Below are 19,014 nucleotides of genomic sequence, written 5' to 3'. Positions count from 1 at the left end.
AGGGAAAACTACTATCGGCATTTAAACTGTAGATGCATAAGTTCAATGATTACTTAACTATGCATTCAATTAGTAATTTTATGATTAACATCAGGTGTTAAGCCCCATGTATTAACGTGGTACACCATACTTTTTATTTATTTATTAGTTACAAGCTAATATTATTTTAAGAAATACAGTCAAACAGCTTATTGGCGGTTCAGGGGTTTTGCTGATCTGGATTTGTGTGCGTTCTCATGACGTTTCAGTGGGCCAGCTGATCTGACCATCACAGCCAGAATAATTCCTCGAGGTTTGGACGAGCAGGGCAGGAAGCTATTCTGGATGAAGTTTGAACTGCAGCATTGAGCATGACGTCCATAGCTTATTTAATGGTCCTCTATATTGCAATATTCTCAATGTTCACTTTAAATAAATGGGACATAATTGCCCGGGGCATCTTAAGGTTTTTCCATCACACTTTTTTTTTTTTATTAGACATTTAAATCCCATATTCACGACCAGAGCCTGTCCGACGCGCAGGCGAACTGAGCGCCTGCTCGGGCCCTTGTGGCCGACAGAGGGCCCCCAAGAGCTGGCTAAATTGCACACGGGAGAGTGTCAGAGTGCCAGTCAGAATAACGTAAGGTGATAGCCCTCAGCTCTGCTTCCTCTGTTCATTCTACGTAATTGTTTGACTATGTATTTAATTTATTTAATTTATTTAATTTTGTCCGTTTTTTAAATTTGCAATTGTTTTTTATATGAGAAGGAAACTTAACTGAAAGACAAAGGCCTACTGTGTGTCTGTTATTTGATTTTGAGCATAGTTGAATTTCAACTTTTGCAAGTTCAGTATGGCTATTAATGGTGCATCACTTTGAAGATTAAATGCATATCAACACCAGACCACTCTTGTGAGTTTGCTACCTTTTAATATTAGAAAACATAGAAGGGTAAAAAAATGCCAGGCTGACATCGGTTTGACGTAAGCAACGCAGCTAAAACTAATACAATTTTGGATGGGTATGATAGATTAACGACAGATGTGCCATTGGCGTGGTGGGAGGGGGGGGGGGGGGGGCAATCAAATTCTTCCATAAAGGCTTGGGCCGGTACTGTCTTGTTATATGTGCCCAGAGGAGGGCGCTGTTTCACTCCATCTCGTTTGGGTTCATTGACGGTGGACAACATTACAGGGTTAGAGCTTTAATTTATTTCCTCTGTCTGATTTCCATATGTATGAGAACATCAGTTAGAATACCACATCATGTAACATGGTTGTGCAGTTCTCATCTGTAAGGTTTGTGCAAGCAATGAACTAATCCCATGTCCGTGTGACATGTGTACTAAAGTGTCACTGATATAAAACTAACTAAACAATCTCGACTTTTTCAAAGCAAGACGAAGCATGTCAACAACAACAACAACAACAACAACAATAACAACAACATATATCATAGGAATGTCGACATATCTAACCCCTACAGCAAATAAAACGTTTTTGCAATAAAGTCACAGAAACACAAATAGAAAAATAGAACACAATGCAGTAGAGAATAACGTGCATTGCATAAGTGCATGTAGATTGATATTGAAACTGAGAAGGGGTTTCCTTAATAGCACAGGCGGACAGCAAGCGTATAACAATCCTATAAGAAACGTGGAGGAAATAGCCTAACATCGTCAGAAGCCTATAAATCATATGTCATTAAAAAAAAATACAGAAAACAGCTCATCAAATCTCTAATATGCACATGGAGAGTGGAACAAAGAAGAAAGAACGAAGAGAAAGAACAAAGAAAAGACTAAACCGTAGAACCCGTCTGACAGCCAGTCTCTGCTCTCCTGTGGTTCCTAGACTCCCAGACCGGACACCGGGACGTCGTGGGGGGAAGGGTTCTGCTCAGTTCTTGAACATGTCACACAGCAGCTTCTCCATGGGGGTGTTGCCGATGGTCCTGTGGAAGAAGAGGAGCTCGATCCGCTCCGAGCTGACGAAGCGCAGCGAGGGGAGCAGCAGTAGCAGCTTCCCGAACCTGAGAGGGCGACAGGTCACCGCACGGGGTTAGCGAACACATACGTAGGAAATAAATAAATATCAAAAAAAGTAAATATAAGTAAATAAATATGTACACCCGTTAGTGTTCTTTTATATCAATCACACTTTAAATACTGTACTTTCACTCATGCACATTTTTTTAAATACATTTTAATAAAATAAATATATTCAATTCATTGTTATAATTGCAGAATTGTTCAAATAATCATTAATAAATTAATCAATATTATTATTAGCAGTATTATGCCAATCCATCCCCATCCTTATTATTGATAATAATGCTAATGCTGTGTGTTCCATGGGGACAGGTGAGCTGGGCCTCACCTGGCGGGCTGGGCGGGGTAGTGGGAGCGGATGTGCTGCCCCAGCATCACCTGGGACTGGTCCTGGAGGTTCTCCACCTGCTCCGGGTCCTTCAGACCCCGAGTCTCTGGGTACACAGAACAGGGGAAGGGGAGGTCATTTAAGGCCCCACTACCTGTGTGTGTGTGTGTGTGTGTGTGTGTGTGTGTGTGTGTGTGTGTGTGTGTGTGTGTGTGTGTGTGTGTGTGTGTGTGTGTGTGTGTGTGTGTGTGTGTGTGTGTGTGTGTGTGTGTGTGTGTGTGTGTGTGTGTGTGTGCGTGCGTGCGTTTGTGAGTATGTATGCATTAACGTGATCTGTGCATTTATTTGTGTGTATGTTTGTGGGTGTTAAACACGAAACAAAAAGCATTTGAATACACTCATCATCATCTGCGTTATTCATTGTTCAGAAACACAGTATTTATTATTTTTAGGGCTGGGCAAAGATGAAAAGTTTTAATCACGATTAATCGCATAGCATTGGTGAGTTAACTCGCGGTCAATCCACTCAAGTTAAATGAGATTATCAGATGGAATGACACATTATCATTCATACCAAATGTACTTAATAAGCAAAAACTAGACCAAGTGATCTTGAGGGAGTTTTACAGACTCACTCGGTGTGGGTTGAATATAAAACTTACGGAACACCACCGATTTGGAAATTGTTAACAGGCTGTCCCTTACTACAAGTGTAAACAAATGTAAAGTAAGTGGAACTAAAAACTAAAATGATTTCTGATATGAATGTTGACATTCTGTGGGCAAAACTGTTAAGAACATGCGTCAATGCGTCAATTTGTATTAATCGCGTAAAATAAGATTGCGAAGATATGAATGCGTAATCAACCCGTCAACTTGCCCAGCCCTAATCATTTGGTCGAAGTATTGTTCAGTATTTCCACAGTTCCATCCACTCCACTGACCTAGAGCGCGACCGGCAGCTGCGTCGCTCTCACCTGGCTTAAACAGGACCACCGCCTTCAGGCAGGCGAACTCGGTGGGGTCCACGGCCAGGGCCTTGAAGCGGCTGAACACCTCCTGGAGCAGCCGCAGGTCCAGGCCGCTGTAGCTGGCCTTGCCCTGCATGCCGGGGCACAGGTCGGGCAGGGACAGCAGCGGGCAGCTGTCCAGGGGGAGGGACCACTGGATGGCACACAGCAGGAACAGCTCGCTCCACGCCTCCTCCAGGAGGATGACCTGCGGGGGGGACAGGGTGATCAGGGGGGGGTGGGTGGTTACACACATACATAAACACACAGACACACGCAGACACACACATAGGCACAGACACAGACACACACATAGGCACAGACACAGACGCACACATAGGCACACACATAAATACAGGCACACACAGACACAGACACAGACACAGACAGTGACAGACACAAAGACAGACATTCAGATAGACACGCACGCACGCACGCACGCACGCACGCACACGCACGCGCACACACACACACACACACACACACACACACACAAAACACGGTGCGTGCGGCTGTAGGACAGAGTAGAGCTACAGTGTAAACAAAGATGATTTTTGGTGCGTTATTTTTTACCTAATCATCACGTGGAATGAGATTACATTTATATTAACTCATTTAAAAGATGCTCGCATCCAAAGAAGAGCAATCAAAGCATTCTACTACTTAAAGAATGAGCCAGTGCTCCATGGTGAAGATTCTCCAGAGAACAACTTTCCAGTTGGAAAGATGGAGGACCCGACGATGTCAGGCTGGTGACACCAGAGTAGAGCGAAAGCACCACAGCACGTCCACGCGATGTGGTGTGGGGTGCGTGAGGACGGCGCCTCCTCCTCACCTGGTCCCTGAAGGGCAGGTTGGAGAAGACCGGGAGGTTCTTGGCCCACTTGACGGACATGAAGAGCAGGCGGGCGGAGGTCTCGTAGACGTTCTCCGAGCTGCAGGGGTAGAGGGCCATGTGGTACTCCGAGGAGGCTCTCTCGGGCTCGTTACTGGTCACGTCGATGTTCTCGTCCACTGGGAACCAGGAGAGAGACAGGGATGAGCATGGCATTCACATTTCAGTCGTTTATTCTCTTTGATCCAAAGCTGCTCTCGGCCCACTTTTTAGTGTTGTTCTCACTGTATTAAGTGATCGAGTTACACAACATGAAACAACCAATATACTACTGCTAATGTTTTAACGTTGTATCTATTGTATTTACTAATCAAGTTACACAAAATCAAACAACTCTTATACTAGCAAAACATTTAAAAAGTTGAGGCTTGCGTCACTGTCACGATAGCCACAGGTATTTCTACAATAGTATCAACAGGAATTAATAAATCAGATGGAACAGAATCCAACTGAAATTGATTATGTATAAAATAAAGTCTGGTAACATATTCAAACCATTCAAACCAGACCAGCCAAAGGGACGAAAGAAAACCTAGTCACATAAAATCTGGTCACATATTCAAACAACCAATATACTACTGCTAACGTTTCAGCGTTGTACATACAGTATTTATTGATCGAGCTCCCCAAAATGAAAAAAACGAATAGATACTAGAAAAACGTTGATTTTCTTTTAAATATATATATATTTATATACTTAATATATTTTTAACCCCCCCCCCCCCCCCCCCCCCTCCCGTGTAATGAACCCCTGAGCGGCAACAGCTACGTACAGGGTGGTGGCCCCTCAATTCAGCGGCCCCTGAACACAAATTCTCAACATCCTGTGTCACGATACCCTGAGCTGGAACAGCTCAGTACCCGCCCGCCCCCCCCCCCCCCCCCCCCCCACACACACACTCACCGTCCTCGGGCTCCAGCTTGGCGCAGGTCTCGGCCGTCATGAGGCTGGCCATGAAGCGGTGGTTGCTCTGGGGGCTGCTGCAGTGCTGGGCGGCCCCGCTGGAGGCCATGGACAGGGCGGCGGAGGTGATGTGGGGCCACGTGATGACGGAGCCCGCGGAGGAGGAGGTCGAGGACGAGGACGAGGACGAGGAGGCCGGGTCCCGGGTGGTGGCCAGGTGGTCCTTCTCGGGGTCCACGTCGATGGAGTCGAGGCGGACCTGGGCGGAGCTACGGGGCTGGCGCTCGTTCTGCACGGCTGTAGGGGGGGGGGGGGGGGATGAGGAAGAGGAGGGACGCGTTACAACGCTCCTCACATCCTCGTTCTGTTTGGGTTTTCTGGACCATCACACGCTATTGAAGGCGTGTGACGGGGGATCCCTCCTTCTAGGGATGATCAGGAGTGCAATGGATGTCCATCATGGCACCCATTGCACTCCTGATCCCCCACTCTGTGTTATGTCTCTAGATTTCCTCCTTGCTAATTAAGGGCGTTATTTCCTGCCCTCTTGGGGCTACGGTCAGGGGGGTGTCAAACATAAACGGCCCGTTGTTAAGCCCTTTGAGACTGGACCTGTGATCAAGGGCTACTTGTTTTATACAAACTTCCAGAATCACAAAGTGGCACAGTTCCCCTTTAACGATCATTATAATAATACTATACATCTTCACCTCATATTGTCATGGTGATGGCTGAGGCTGTAGAAGATTAATAATAATATACATCCTAACTTCATATGGTCATGATGGTGGCTGAGGCTGTAGAAGATTAATAATAATATACATCCTAACTTCATATTGTCATGATGGTGGCTGAGGCTGTAGAAGATTAATAATAATATACATCCTAACTTCATATGGTCATGATGATGGCTGAGGCTATAGAAGATTAATAATAATATACATCCTAACTTCATATGGTCATGATGGTGGCTGAGGCTATAGAAGATTAATAATAATATACATCTTCACCTCATATTGTCATGATGGTGGCTGAGGCTATAGAAGATTAATAATAATATACATCTTCACCTCATATGGTCATGATGGTGGCTGAGGCTATAGAAGATTAATAATAATATACATCCTGACTTCATATGGTCGTGATGTAGATGCGGCAGTGTACTCACCGTCTTTGTTCATTCCCGACTGTAAGCACTTCTTCAGGCGACAGGCCTGGCACTGGTTGCGATGGGCCTTATCCACGGGACACATGCCTGTCCCGGCCTGGCACCTGAGGGGCGCAGAGCCACGCTTTAGACAGACGCTCTACCCCGGGGTCTACTAAGGATGTTAATAGAGCCAAGTGCCAAGCACTAACAATTGTTACGCTAACCTAACAATAACCTAACATGTATAATAGTGAAAAAGTTTAACAATAACAATAAGGCAGTTTAAAATGTGTTTTAAACGACATGGCACCGATATGTAAAGCAACGTGATTCGTAATAAAACGGTTGGGTCTTAACAAAATAGACGTCGGTCCAATCGGACAGCGCCGGCTTCCTATTGGTCGGTTTTCGCTGCGCTAAGAGGTACGGCTAGCTCACCTGTAGATGAGCCTGCGGCGGACGCTGCGCTTGAAGAAGCCGCTGCAGCCGTTGCAGGCGTAGATGCCGTAGTGCTTCCCGCTGCTGGTGTCTCCGCACACCTTGCACAGCAGCGCGGGACTCAGGGCTTTGCCCGGAGCTGGGCTCTTGGCTGGGGGTCAACAGGAGCACCAGGAGGTTAGCACGGCTGGACCTCTGCGCTCGTCTGGGCTTAATGGGGAAGGCCACTCAGGTAGGCCGTTAAAAGGCCAAAAAGAAAATGTTAAAACATGTTCACACACATATATATATATATATATATATATATATATATATATATATATATATATATATATATATATATATATATATATATATATATATATATATCGGTTTTTTTTTTTAATCTATATGAATATAATCGAAATAAAATGGAATTATACTTAAGTGCAAGGCCTAAATTAATTTATATGAGACGCCAACATGGTGGCGGTAATTGACACTTCAAACAATTAATGTAAAACATGTTATACTTTATGTTGCTTAAACACATTGGAATAGCTTTTAGGATTGATTTATAAAGAGCTACATTTGCTTTAATTCATTCATTTAAAAAAACAATCTAATGAACGTAATTCATCATATTCGTATTTATCTAAATGTTTTGAACAAGTGACCACCAGGTCTGGCTTGTGAGCCCCGGGTGACAGGTCTTACCTCCTCGGTCGTCAACCCCGGCCCCTGGAGACCTGCTGGGGGGAGACCCAGGCATCATGGCCATCTTAGACAAGTGCTCCTCCATCATTTTAAAACCGGTCGAAAAAAGTCTTGGATATTGGCGAAAAGATAAAAAAAGATAAAAGAAAATAGATAGTCTTTCTCTTCTTCCACGGAGATTGGCAGTTTGATTTCAAAACCGTCCAACAAAAGAGTTTGCGTCGGGTTCTTCGGTGGGAGAGGTCGGGAAAAGTGCGACGGAAATCACTCCATCAAGTGGAGCAACCGTCAGAACAGCGGGCTCTCAGTCGGCCGGCTCTCCCCTGCTCCCCTGAGCTCGTCGGCCTGCTCCTGACGGACGAGCAGATGGTCCCCCCCGTGGGTCCCCCTTCTCCAAGCGTGCCACCAAACAGAGGCCCCTGGCGCGCGGCGGAGTCAGCCCTGCTGCGGCCTCTCAGTGCTGGGATGCAGACGTGCCTCCAGGGTCCCGCGGGAACACTTGTTGCTCGTGTGGCTCCCAAAGAAGTGTGTCTGGTGTCCCCCCCCTCCCTCTGTGCTCCCTTCTCTCACCGAGGTCCGTCAGCGTGTGTGCGTGGGTCCGTCCCTCCGCAGTGGGTTCTCAAAGGCAGCCGGTGGTGGGGGTGGTGGTGGAGGTGGGGGTGGTGGTGGAGGTGGGGGTGGAGGTGGGGGTGGGGGTGGGGGTGGTGGGGGTTGGGAGGATTAGCACCAAGCGCTGTGTAAGCAGCGTGCTCATTTGTCATCCCGGTAATCTTTACTGTTCATCGAGTGGATCAATCAGTCACATTGGCCCAGACATTGGTCGCTGCCCTGGAGAAGGGTGGCACAAGGAGAGTCCACTGACCCCCCCCCACACACACACACACAGCACACACACACACACACACTCTGTCGAAGGAAATATCGCGGCGGAAAACAATAAACGCGAAAGTCGGGGCGGACCTCTTGGAAATGTCTCCAGTGCTGCTGTAACCCTAGACCCCGTCTCTCTCTCGTTCTCTTCCTCTCGGGGCTGGCGTTCTGCGACGCGCTCTCACCTGTCCACCAGGTTTGAACCTCACTCAACAGCCCTCTATGGTGTCCGCCTTAAAAGGGATGATTGTGTGGTGGGGGTTTGCGGGGGGGGGGGGGGGGGGGAGGGGAACATCATTATGTTCATCAGGCCCTTCAGTTTGCATTGCCTCCACCACCCCCCTACCTTCCCCTCCGTCCATCTCTATTTCCCTGCTGTATATTTGATCTGGTGATTGCCTCCCCTTCATTACGGCGGCGCAGTGTTTGCCGTGGGGGCCTCTTCATTAACCCTCGTTTAGCCGTCTTTGACCAACTAGAGATCACCCCCTCATATTGCCCACTAGAGAAGGTCGCCCCAGAACATCATATAATGGGGGACACGTTTAGGTCACGGCGGTTTTTTTCGCTCCGGGTCCAGGGAGGAACCGAGAGGCGAGGAACGGCCAAATATGGGCAAATTACAGCAGTGTTTACATAGGCAGCGAGAGCCAACATCATATAGACGCAGAGACCTTCTCCACCAGGTGACCAATGACCTATTCTTTGAGCTGGAATTATTAGTGGGCTTTTTGTTTACATGTATTTTCTTTGTGTAATTCCAATATATTATAATCATCCATTTGAAGCGGGTGTACATTCAATTATCTTTACAGAGTTGATTGGGTTTCAGTGAATGAAAGTGAGAAGTAGCACACAGACGAACAAAGCCTGCCATGGTTCTGCGGTTTATTGTTCTGACTTTCCTGACATATGGGCCTGACATCTGTGCAAACTGTTCGACGAAATAACAAATTTGTGAACTGTTCTTTCAGTATTTTAACCGCTATTTTGAGTTTGAAGGCTATTTACTAATTACAGAGTGAACAGATTCTTAATAAAAAATGTAATTAAGCAGACGCATTGATCAATTTAACTTACGTAAAGTTTAGTTTGATACATGAAGGGCTTGGAGCAGGCAATTCTGCCCACTATAGTCTGACTATACAGAGCGTCATTCATTCATTCCTATTCAGCCTTGCTAATGTAAGTCGTTGAACCATGCCTATTCGCCTTCCTATTGTTCTGACTGTGGGCGATTGTTACCCCAGCCCCCTTCATGACATGTGTGGGTGACCTCTCTAAACTTAAGTCCAGAGACTACTTCAGGAGCTAATTACCACTGAAGTCAGCACGTTCCATGAGCTCACAAACATAACTTGGACCCCCACACACACTTGCACACACACACGCACGCACACACATACAAATGCACACCCTTACACACACACACACGCACCCTTACATACACACACGAACATGCACACCCTTACACACACACACACACACACACACACACACACACACACACACACACACACACACACACACACACACACACACACACACACACACACACACACACACACACACACACACACACACACACAGATAAGGAGATTACACCAGTGCCAAGCTCTGTCTGCCTGTCTTGGAAATCAGGCACAGATGACCCAAAGATTGGGCCCAAGGAGAGACCTGTTTTCTGAAAAGATTAAAAGAGCAGTGAAGACACACAGCCCCCCATGGGCACCCTCAGCCATATGGTGGCCCCTCTCTTCATCCCGGACCCCGGCCGGCTGACCCCCTGCACGATTTACCCCCCAGTAATTACGTGTATAAGGTCAATGGTATGTGCTTTTGGGGAGTGGCTTTAGCTAATTAGGTTTTGTTTAGCTAATTAGGTTTTGTTCCGTGATCTGTGACTGACAGGGTTAAGATCACAGGGTTCCCTGCTGTGGCTCTCAAGGGGGTGCAGGCCCCCCCCCAAGAGCCACAAGGCCCCCCAACTCGTGGCTCTTGAATTAAAAATGAGATGTCAATAAAGGAAAGCCGGGAAACGATCAACAAATAAACCGTCCCTAGGGGTAAAGGGAGCGATGCAAAAATATGAACACAAATTAAAAACGATTTTTTAATATACATAAACACAATTTAAAAAACAAGGGTTAGGGTAAGGGTTATTATTTGCACAGTATGTGATATAAAACAATATCACATAACATAAGCACACTACCTGATTTCATCAATAAAATCGAGGAAGAAACTGTCATCTCTTTGATAGGGTTAGGGTTAGGGTTATTATGCATGTACAGTATATGATGTAAAACAATAGTACATAACATAAGCACAGTACTTGATTTCAACAATACAATCAATGGAGAAAGAGCATCTCTTTAATAGCTTTAGTTAGCGCCACACTTCGTTCTACGTATGATGGCGGTCTGGTCAAACGATGGATCAGCTTTAGTCTATGTTTAGCAGGTGACGTTCAAATAATGACTGTGGCAGGTCAGTAGCTGGGCCAATCAGATCATCATAATAGGCGCTTAATAATCTCCCTGTCGGCGTGACACCATCACGAAAAGCAGTTTTAAGTGTGGACTTGCTTACACGAGCAGGCCATAGATTATACGCAGACAAAAAGATTACACCTAATATTAGAATTCAAAGGCTGATTAGCCGTACCTTTGTAATGCAACGACATGAAACGCGGCAGTAGGTTATGTTTCCTAGAATAGGCCTGCGTGTGTTTGACCGTACATGCGTTGACCATTCCTCCATTTTTAGTTTTCTTGTAAGGTTCTCACCGATAAAAGACCAGGCCCCTGAAAAGTTCAGGTATGGGCCCTTTTTTAATATAAAAACAACAGGTAAAAATGTCGTCTCAGCTGTAAAATAAAGGGTTACTTAGATATGATGATTAATATATGATTCATAATGTGATGTCTTTTTTGGGGGTTGCTTGACAATTTATAATTTTCAACAGGCAGATACGCGAAAATATGAAGCAAGACGAAAGTAAGCATAAACGCATGCAATCCATTCACGACATGAGCGAGATCAAATGGGCCAACAGATTTCCATTTCAGTTAAGATGGTGATGGTAAATAAAGAGGACGGGATAAAAGAAAGATATTCCAAATGGAACTGCCACGTTCATAGGCAACGGCAGAACAAAAACTTTGTATTCATCCCAGATTCCTTTGTTAAAGCACAGCAGCAGTGGAAGACACGGATATAATAAAATACAATAAATACAAAGCAGTGCTAAGGAAAACAGAAAGAGATGCTAGAGTAAATGCTGAAGTAAGGACAAACAGAACAAACAGGGCGAAAAGGTCAAACAAACAGTATAAATTAAAAAGTGTACCATAAGTTCACAGGTTATTAAAGTGTGTAAATGAAAATGTTAAAAACAAAGCGAGGACTGAGAAAGAGAGGCCCCAAAATATTTAAAGCCACCAGAACACTCTGTTATTTTCCAAAATGTGTCAAGTGTTCATTGAGATCAAATTGCCCGTTGAGGGGGGGCCCTTAGTGGCTGGGCCCCTGAAGGCTTCCCCATCGCCCCCCTTATGGGCGCGGCGGGTACACAGAATACTCTGCACTCTGAGCTTCATTCCAGGCTTACCAGCCCTGCCTGATGAAGCCTGGTAATCAGACAGATGTCCCTGTGTATTTATATGGATATTTGTATTTTCTGTCCAAAAGTAGCTATTGAAGGGTAACACTTACAAACAGAATTAACATTAAATGAGCATTAGGCAGTAATACGCACTAACTAACAGCTAATTAACATTCACCTGTTATGTTACAGTTCATGTTAAATAAGGTCATATGTTCATGGTAACTAAGGTATATTTATATCTTATTTTTTTTCAGGGCATTTAGCAGACGCTTTTGTCCAAAGTGACACACAACCATTCATGCACACATTCACCGACGGCGGAGTCGACCACGCAGGGCGGACAGCCAGCTCGTCGGGAGCAGTCAGGGTGAGGTGTCTTGCTCAGGGACACCTCGACACTCAGCTAGGAGGAGCGGGGATTAACCTATAGGTATTAACATATTCATTATTAATAGGGTTAGGGTTAACCCCTATCACCACTATCATTTCTACGTGACCTACCATTATCAATGTGTGCAGACCTTGACGTTGCTCAGGGAGGCAAACAGACTGCAGACATTGCGGTTCGAACCCAGAACCTATTGCCAGGAGGAGTCAAACACCCTCAACACGAGGGACTCAGTCAGTCCTCTCACATAAAGAGAGGATAAGGATTGTTTGTGTGTACACTGTGTGGTGAGGAGTGGGTGTTTGTGTGTACAGTGTGTAGTGTACAATGTGTGTAGATGTGTGTAGTGTACAATGTGTGTAGATGTGTTTAGTGGATGTGTGTGTGTGTGTGTGTGTGTGTGTGTGTGTGTGTGTGTGTGTGTGTGAGAGAGAGAGAGACCACAGGAGGTGGAGAAGTGTGTGGAGGGCTTAAATGTGATCTGGCAATGCTGACAGTGGCAGTGTGGCCAACAGAGTCGTATCAGAGTGTGTGTGTGTGTGTGTGTGTGTGTGTGTGTGTGTGTGTGTGTGTGTGTGTGTGTGTGTGTGTGTGTGTGTGTGTGTGTGTGTGTGTGTGTGTGTGTGTGTGTGTGTGTGTGTGTGTGTGTTATATAACAGCATGGTAAAGCTGCCAGTGGAATCTGAACTGTGGCAACTGATCCTCTTAAGCGTGTGTCAGGTGGGGGTGGTGGAGATCCATATTTATCACCTCCATCAACCCTCCTGAACCTTGCTGTTCACCGGCTTACATTAAAACCAGGTGAGCGATCTACCATGAGCAGAGTGTCTGTTTGGGCGACCACCTGATGAGAACGTTTTTGAGTGTGTGTGTGTGTGTGTGTGTGTGTGTGTGTTTGTGTGTGTGTGTGTGTGTGTGTGTGTGTGTGTGTGTGTGTGTGTGTGTGTGTGTGTGTGGGTTGTTCTTTCACACGTCATTTACAAAAAACGTGTTAAACAATTTGACCGATTATATCACAGCACAAGTGAGCAAGAGGTTGGCACTAGAATTGAAAGGCTCCATGTAGCGAGCTAAACCTTTTAACAAACCGTTTTACAAATGGCCGTCGCAGGATTTTTGAGGTCACATTATGGAAAACAAACAATTTGGGCAGACAAGGATGGCCGAGAAACAGACTCACAAATTCACACCAACATCCTCCTACTTTAAGAGCGTCAGCGACACGAGAGAGATGGGAAAAAAGAGCGCTATTAGAATATACTCCTGAAGTTGTTAATTAATAATTGTGAAATACTACTAACGAGCCAATCAGCGGGCTCGTGTCTGGCCGGCCGCCCGTCCTGACCTAGATCTCTGACAGTAAACAGCTGCTCCTAAAGCGCTGCTGTGCTGGTGTCAGCAGAACGGGCCGGGCAGCAACGCGGCCAGGGGAGATAAGTGTCAGATTGGAGTCGTGCTGAGCCTCCTGATGCAGCTCAAAGCCCCTGGGCTTGTTTAGACGATCTGTACACGTTTGACCAGCCGACACGGGCTAATTGTCCTGTTTTGATGCATATTCAGTTGTTGCTCAAAATGAATGCTACATTTTTGAATGAGACACCATCACCTGTTGACACAAAATGTGGTTTCTTTCATTGATAAATGAACAATATTGATGTTTATATTTTTTTTTTTGCATATGCCTATATTAACGCTGATATATTAATATCCCCTATAGATATATAGATATAAAGATAAATATATATATAGATATCCCTAGATAGATAAATATAATTTGTTTTACTTACAAAAGCATAAATGAATGCAGCATGGATTAGTAATTGCTTTAATTTCAATGCTCAACCGTTTTTTATTTATGTTCCTCATATTTTCAACCCACTTATTACTTGAGTTTTCAATGTCATCTAATATTCATAGGCAGTTTGATGAAAAAAAAAAAAGAATCCTAGAGACTTGAACAGAGGAGATATCACGTGAAGTTGTAGCAGTGGTCAGTCAGACCCCCATCGAACCACTAGCGGCCAACACCTGTGTGTTGGAGGGCTCGCTACACCTGATCTACATTTCATTGCGGGATTAGTTAAGCAAACCAAACTGATTAGCCGCCCGCCAGACAGATGGCTATCACTCCCCAAACCTCCAGCGCAGATGATTTTAGATTAGCAGCCCTCTGGAACCACGGCGGAAACAAGAAGATTATCCCAAATGAGGTAACTGAAATTACCATTATTACCAATGTCCGCGAATGGCCTGACCACAGATGGACAGAAGCTACGGCACGCTTTAACCCTAACGAGCGGTAGCATTCAACACAACACACGCTAACCTCTTTAAAACATCGGATGAGACCCTATATTATTATTGTAATTCTATAACAGATCATTTTTATCGAATGCAACTCATTTGTATAATACATTTGTATTCCGACAAAGCCAACGAATGGCAGCGGTCTAAGCTGGAGTGTCTACACCAGAGCGCTTTACATGTGAGCGATTATCATTATCGTTATTCCACCCACCTCTGGCGGGACCCTATCAACAACAGCTCCAACCCAACCACCCTCACCTCCACCTCCGCCCCCCCCCCCCCCCCCCCCCCCATTACCTCCACCACCCCTCCCCCATCACCCACACCCCCCCCCCCCCCCCCCCATCAGGCCACCATCTCCGAGGCTCATCTGGTGACTGCTTACACAGTGGTTACTCACCGGGTTAAAGCAGCTCTCTAGTGGCAACAGGATGACCGGGAACATGCTGTGGGGGGGGGGGGGGGGGGGGGGGGGGGAAGGGGTGCTTGGGAGGGCACGGGGGCCAGGGCCAGCTGGGATTACTGGGAGCCCACCATCTGCCCCCCCACCCCCCACCATCACCATCACCACCCCCAACCCGAGGAAGAAGAATAACCAGCAGAATGAGAAAATCAATTACCCGATTAAATATCATAGGCATGTAAGCTTATTATTTGACAGAGTGAGTTGCAGCCAGAGGCCACTTAACAGACAATGAACTCCTGTCCGACTAACAGGGGCTTTGGGAAATGTTATTTGCGCCTGTTATTCTCAAAGGAGGCAGGGGCGACAGAAGCAGGATGGGATCATGTAGAAATGTGCCTGTATACATTTAACACGCTGTGGTCAGTAACGTACATCAATGATCCAACACAATGTTAATTGTGAATACATACACTTGGATTTTATTAACACTATAAATAATGATTTAAACGTGCCATGACATCTCTGCGTTACCATGACTCAAAACTCACCAATTTGTGATTTTATAAATGATAATAAGATTGCCCATGTTTGGAAACTCTACAAAGTTATTATTTATTTCAGATACTATTCCAGTCACGGTAACTTTTTTTCACACTGGTTCTACATTGATATTGAACTCATCTGTTACTTTAACAAGTTTCATTGTACTACATCGTAATGAACTGAACAACATATTGGCTATAGGCTAGGCCAGTTAAGAGGTGAGCTTGCGTCACAGAGCGTACGACAGGCACTAAGCCGTCCACCATCACCAACAGACGTCTCTGCCGGGCACAGATGCCAACCATTGAGTCATTCAAAGCAAACAACACCGCAGTAAGAAGAGCTCAGCGCCAATAACTCAAACAGATGCCTCCGCTGGCACTCGCTTTCCCGCCTTTTAGCGCGTTCATTGTTTCGCTACGTAATCGGCTCAACTATTACTAATATGATACCCATATCCTCCCCTTTGAACCATATGAGCTACGAACATCCAAATCTCCCAACCGTCCAGCTCATTAATCCCGCAAAAATTAATTAATTATTACCGGTCATGAACCACCAAAAAAGGTAAACGAGAATGATTATCAACTGCCATCGTTTTAAACGCAGTAGGCTTGTTTTTGCTTTACGTTAAAACAAAATGGCTTCCACCGTAAGTATGGGGGGCGATGGCTGCTGGTGTTGGGGGAGCCAACCGCCCCCACAGGTCAGGACCGGTGGTCAGGTTATTGTTATTGCCCAGGACTGTGATGGGGGGGGGGGGATTAGCCACGGGCGGCACATGTCAGTGAGTGAGAGTGTCTCTGCCCTTCTGCCAGCTCGGCCCAGGACACGTTGGGTGGGCAGCACTATGAATCGCCCCCCCACACACATTTTATATTTAAGGCATGCAGCACTTTCACCTGCAGCCAGAGACAGGAAGTCAGCCTCACACAATTCTCTGTATTTCACTCATGCAGTGATACACACGTCAACATAAAACAGACACAGGTGGCTTATTTGAGTATTATATTTGCGAATGGCATTGTGCTTCTACTGCTGTTAGACACCAAAGGCTTGATGTATGGACTGTATACTTTATATATGTAATGTATACTGGGGATGGACAAGAATGACAATATGGACAGTGTGAAATAGAAAGTGGCTCATAGTCATAATTCATAATTCACAGTCATAATTTTTCACTGGACAGTAATGAATAATGAAAATGTCACTGAGTATACATTTGCCGTTCAAACATGTAGCTTTGCATACGCAATGGAAGGATGGAAACCAGAGAGACAAAACAACTTAGTTTTAGAATTCAAGAACAGAGGATTCATTGAAAGGGAGCAGTGCATGAAAGTGCGTAGGAAAGTGTAGCACGTTCTCCCTTCAGTATTAAGGTAAAACATCCTTTACAGCAGACTGAAGCTATTCACATTTATTCTTGATAACATCAATTCAGTGTCCTAATACGACACAACATGACCTCCACTGCACTGAAACATACAACCAGGCCAACAAAAGGCCCATGCCATGTAATCAAGGCTGGAACCGGAGACGGGGACCGCCTCTGTGCCAGCGCGCTGTGACCCCACTCATTATCCTATGGGCCCGTGAAACCTGCTGTAATGCCCCTCTCTCGATTGATGATGACACAGTCTGATTACACCGGGACAAAACCCACCCAAGATCACCTTTCCCCCCCCCCCTGGCTAACAGAACAAGCTCTGAGGGACAGCAGCAGGGGGATGGACACGGAGTGAGCAGACATTTATCCACTCGGTCTGCCTGTCAAACACGCGTTAATGAACACATCTGAAGGATACACTTGCCAAAGCCGTTGGAAGCATATCCGTTTTTTTGACAAAGATGTGAAGCATATTTGCACCGAACAGACACAACAACCTTCATATCCAACACACACATTTTAGACAAAAAAATCTGTCATCTTTTTTTTTTTGCAATTTGGAGCAGGTTACGGTTTCCAGTTTAATGGAATTGCACGACAATTACCGAAATGCACCCTGCTGCCAGCGAGCGAGCAAATCGTTCAGCGATAAAAGGGATTCTCAGTGGCCGCGCGGCACAAAAAGAAACACTATAAATCATTCAATGGCGGGCTCCTCTGCCTGAGATCATGTCCTCAGCCCGCGGCGCACAAATCAGACAGGTCACCTGTGCTCTGTCAGGGAGACAACGGGGCCGCCCCCGCGTGAGCCCGGGTGGGGACAGATGCCTCATTACCCATTCCGCTACGCAGGGGGGGCCGCGAGCCGCCCGGGCCCCCACAGCACGGCGTTCAGTTTCCTGCCGCGACAACGCATTGCAACCGCGGGGGCCCGTCGCCGAGGGAAGGGGCCCCCGGTGCCGGTCTCATCATTTCTGACCTCGGCGAGCGCAGGTCGCTGGCAGAGTCACATTAATGTTTCAGAGGGCCCAAAGGTCCCCCCGTCAGCGGGCGCTAACAGCAGCATTGTGCCGACGGCCCCTGGCTCCGGGCGTAACACGGCACCCATTCCTGTGTCGGCCGCAACACGGCCGCGCGCACACACACACACACACACACACACACACACACACACACACACACACACACACACACACACACACACACACACACACACACACACACACACACACACACACACACACACACACACACACCCTCTGAAGGCTTCTTGAGAGGAAGAGAGCGAACAGGATTGTGTGAGCAAGAGAAAGTAAGTGGGAATTCAAGTCGCATTACTTTTTTGCTGACCCTTACCGAATTATTGTATGAAATACATGAAACATTGCCAAACGACAATGTTTAGCAGTGTTTCTTCCTTGGGGCAGCAGCAGTTTAATGAGAAATAACTGAAAGGGGTTAATTAGCAGTTATCTGTGAAGGGACTTTGGGGTGGAACAGATAACCGCATGGAGCTGAAGATGGCGTTTTAACTCAAACCGCCCATGTTTCTGAATTTGCTTTCTCCTTAAACTGCAGGAAAAATATAATCTACTGGATTTGGCCTGAAAATGAAAAAATATCCTCAACAACAGACACATCACGATTTAGAGTAATTCTATCAAGAGATTTACCCCCTACTGTTAGCATATGACAATCATTATCAGGGATTGTTGAGGATCTAAAATATGTCAATAAAACAGAAACAGTTTGTTTGTCGTAATACAAAGAGACACCTGCTCCAGATTAAATGACATCACTTCAACATGGTGAGGAAAACAGCATAAACAAATACAAGGTAGGCCTAATACAAACTGCACTAACATAAATAAAGGATATCCTTTCTTTGTTTTGGTTGGTTGAATTTTGGGATGCAGGAATTTGTTATTATATTAAGGAAGTGTTGTCATACATAACTTTATAGCACGTTACAGGTCTAATTACCATAACTGTACAATTTAGCATAACTTGAAAAACTGAAGTCTACACTACAATGTCTT

General features: G+C 45.7%; 1 protein-coding gene across 2 annotated transcripts; it reads right to left on the bottom strand.

The window, feature by feature from the left end:
* Positions 1-1,172: 1,172 nt before the first annotated feature.
* On the bottom strand, positions 1,173-8,110 carry LOC132472180 (photoreceptor-specific nuclear receptor-like). Of its 2 annotated transcripts, none has more exons than XM_060071661.1 (8): positions 7,459-8,110; positions 6,763-6,913; positions 6,343-6,446; positions 5,175-5,471; positions 4,211-4,389; positions 3,310-3,583; positions 2,366-2,471; positions 1,173-2,018 (listed from the first exon to the last, which is right to left on the bottom strand). In XM_060071661.1, the coding sequence occupies exons 1-8, from the start codon at positions 7,544-7,546 to the stop codon at positions 1,886-1,888; spliced, it is 1,332 nt and encodes a 443-aa protein (XP_059927644.1). In that variant the 5' UTR covers positions 7,547-8,110; the 3' UTR covers positions 1,173-1,885. The 2 variants fall into 2 exon arrangements, with proteins under 2 accessions (XP_059927644.1, XP_059927646.1); XM_060071663.1 differs by having other exon boundaries at positions 3,343-3,583; positions 7,459-8,108.
* Between the last annotated feature and the right edge of the window lie 10,904 nt (positions 8,111-19,014).

The sequence above is a fragment of the Gadus macrocephalus genome, chromosome 14, assembly GCF_031168955.1.
Source record: "Gadus macrocephalus chromosome 14, ASM3116895v1".
NCBI classification, from domain to species: domain Eukaryota; kingdom Metazoa; phylum Chordata; class Actinopteri; order Gadiformes; family Gadidae; genus Gadus; species Gadus macrocephalus.
The sequence above is the reverse complement of the archived record's forward strand: the minus strand, read 5'-3'. Positions and strand labels throughout refer to the sequence as shown.

Bases quoted from the DNA above. Each gene is read 5' to 3' on its own strand.
- LOC132472180 (XM_060071661.1), bottom strand. From the start codon at position 7,546: ATGATGGAGGAGCACTTGTCTAAGATGGCCATGATGCCTGGGTCTCCC. The intron at 6,914-7,458 runs GTAAGACCTGTC...GTTGACCCCCAG, and splicing joins CGGGGTTGACGACCGAGGAG to CCAAGAGCCCAGCTCCGGGC. The intron at 2,472-3,309 runs GTCAGTGGAGTG...CTGTGTACCCAG, and splicing joins AGCTGCCGGTCGCGCTCTAG to AGACTCGGGGTCTGAAGGAC.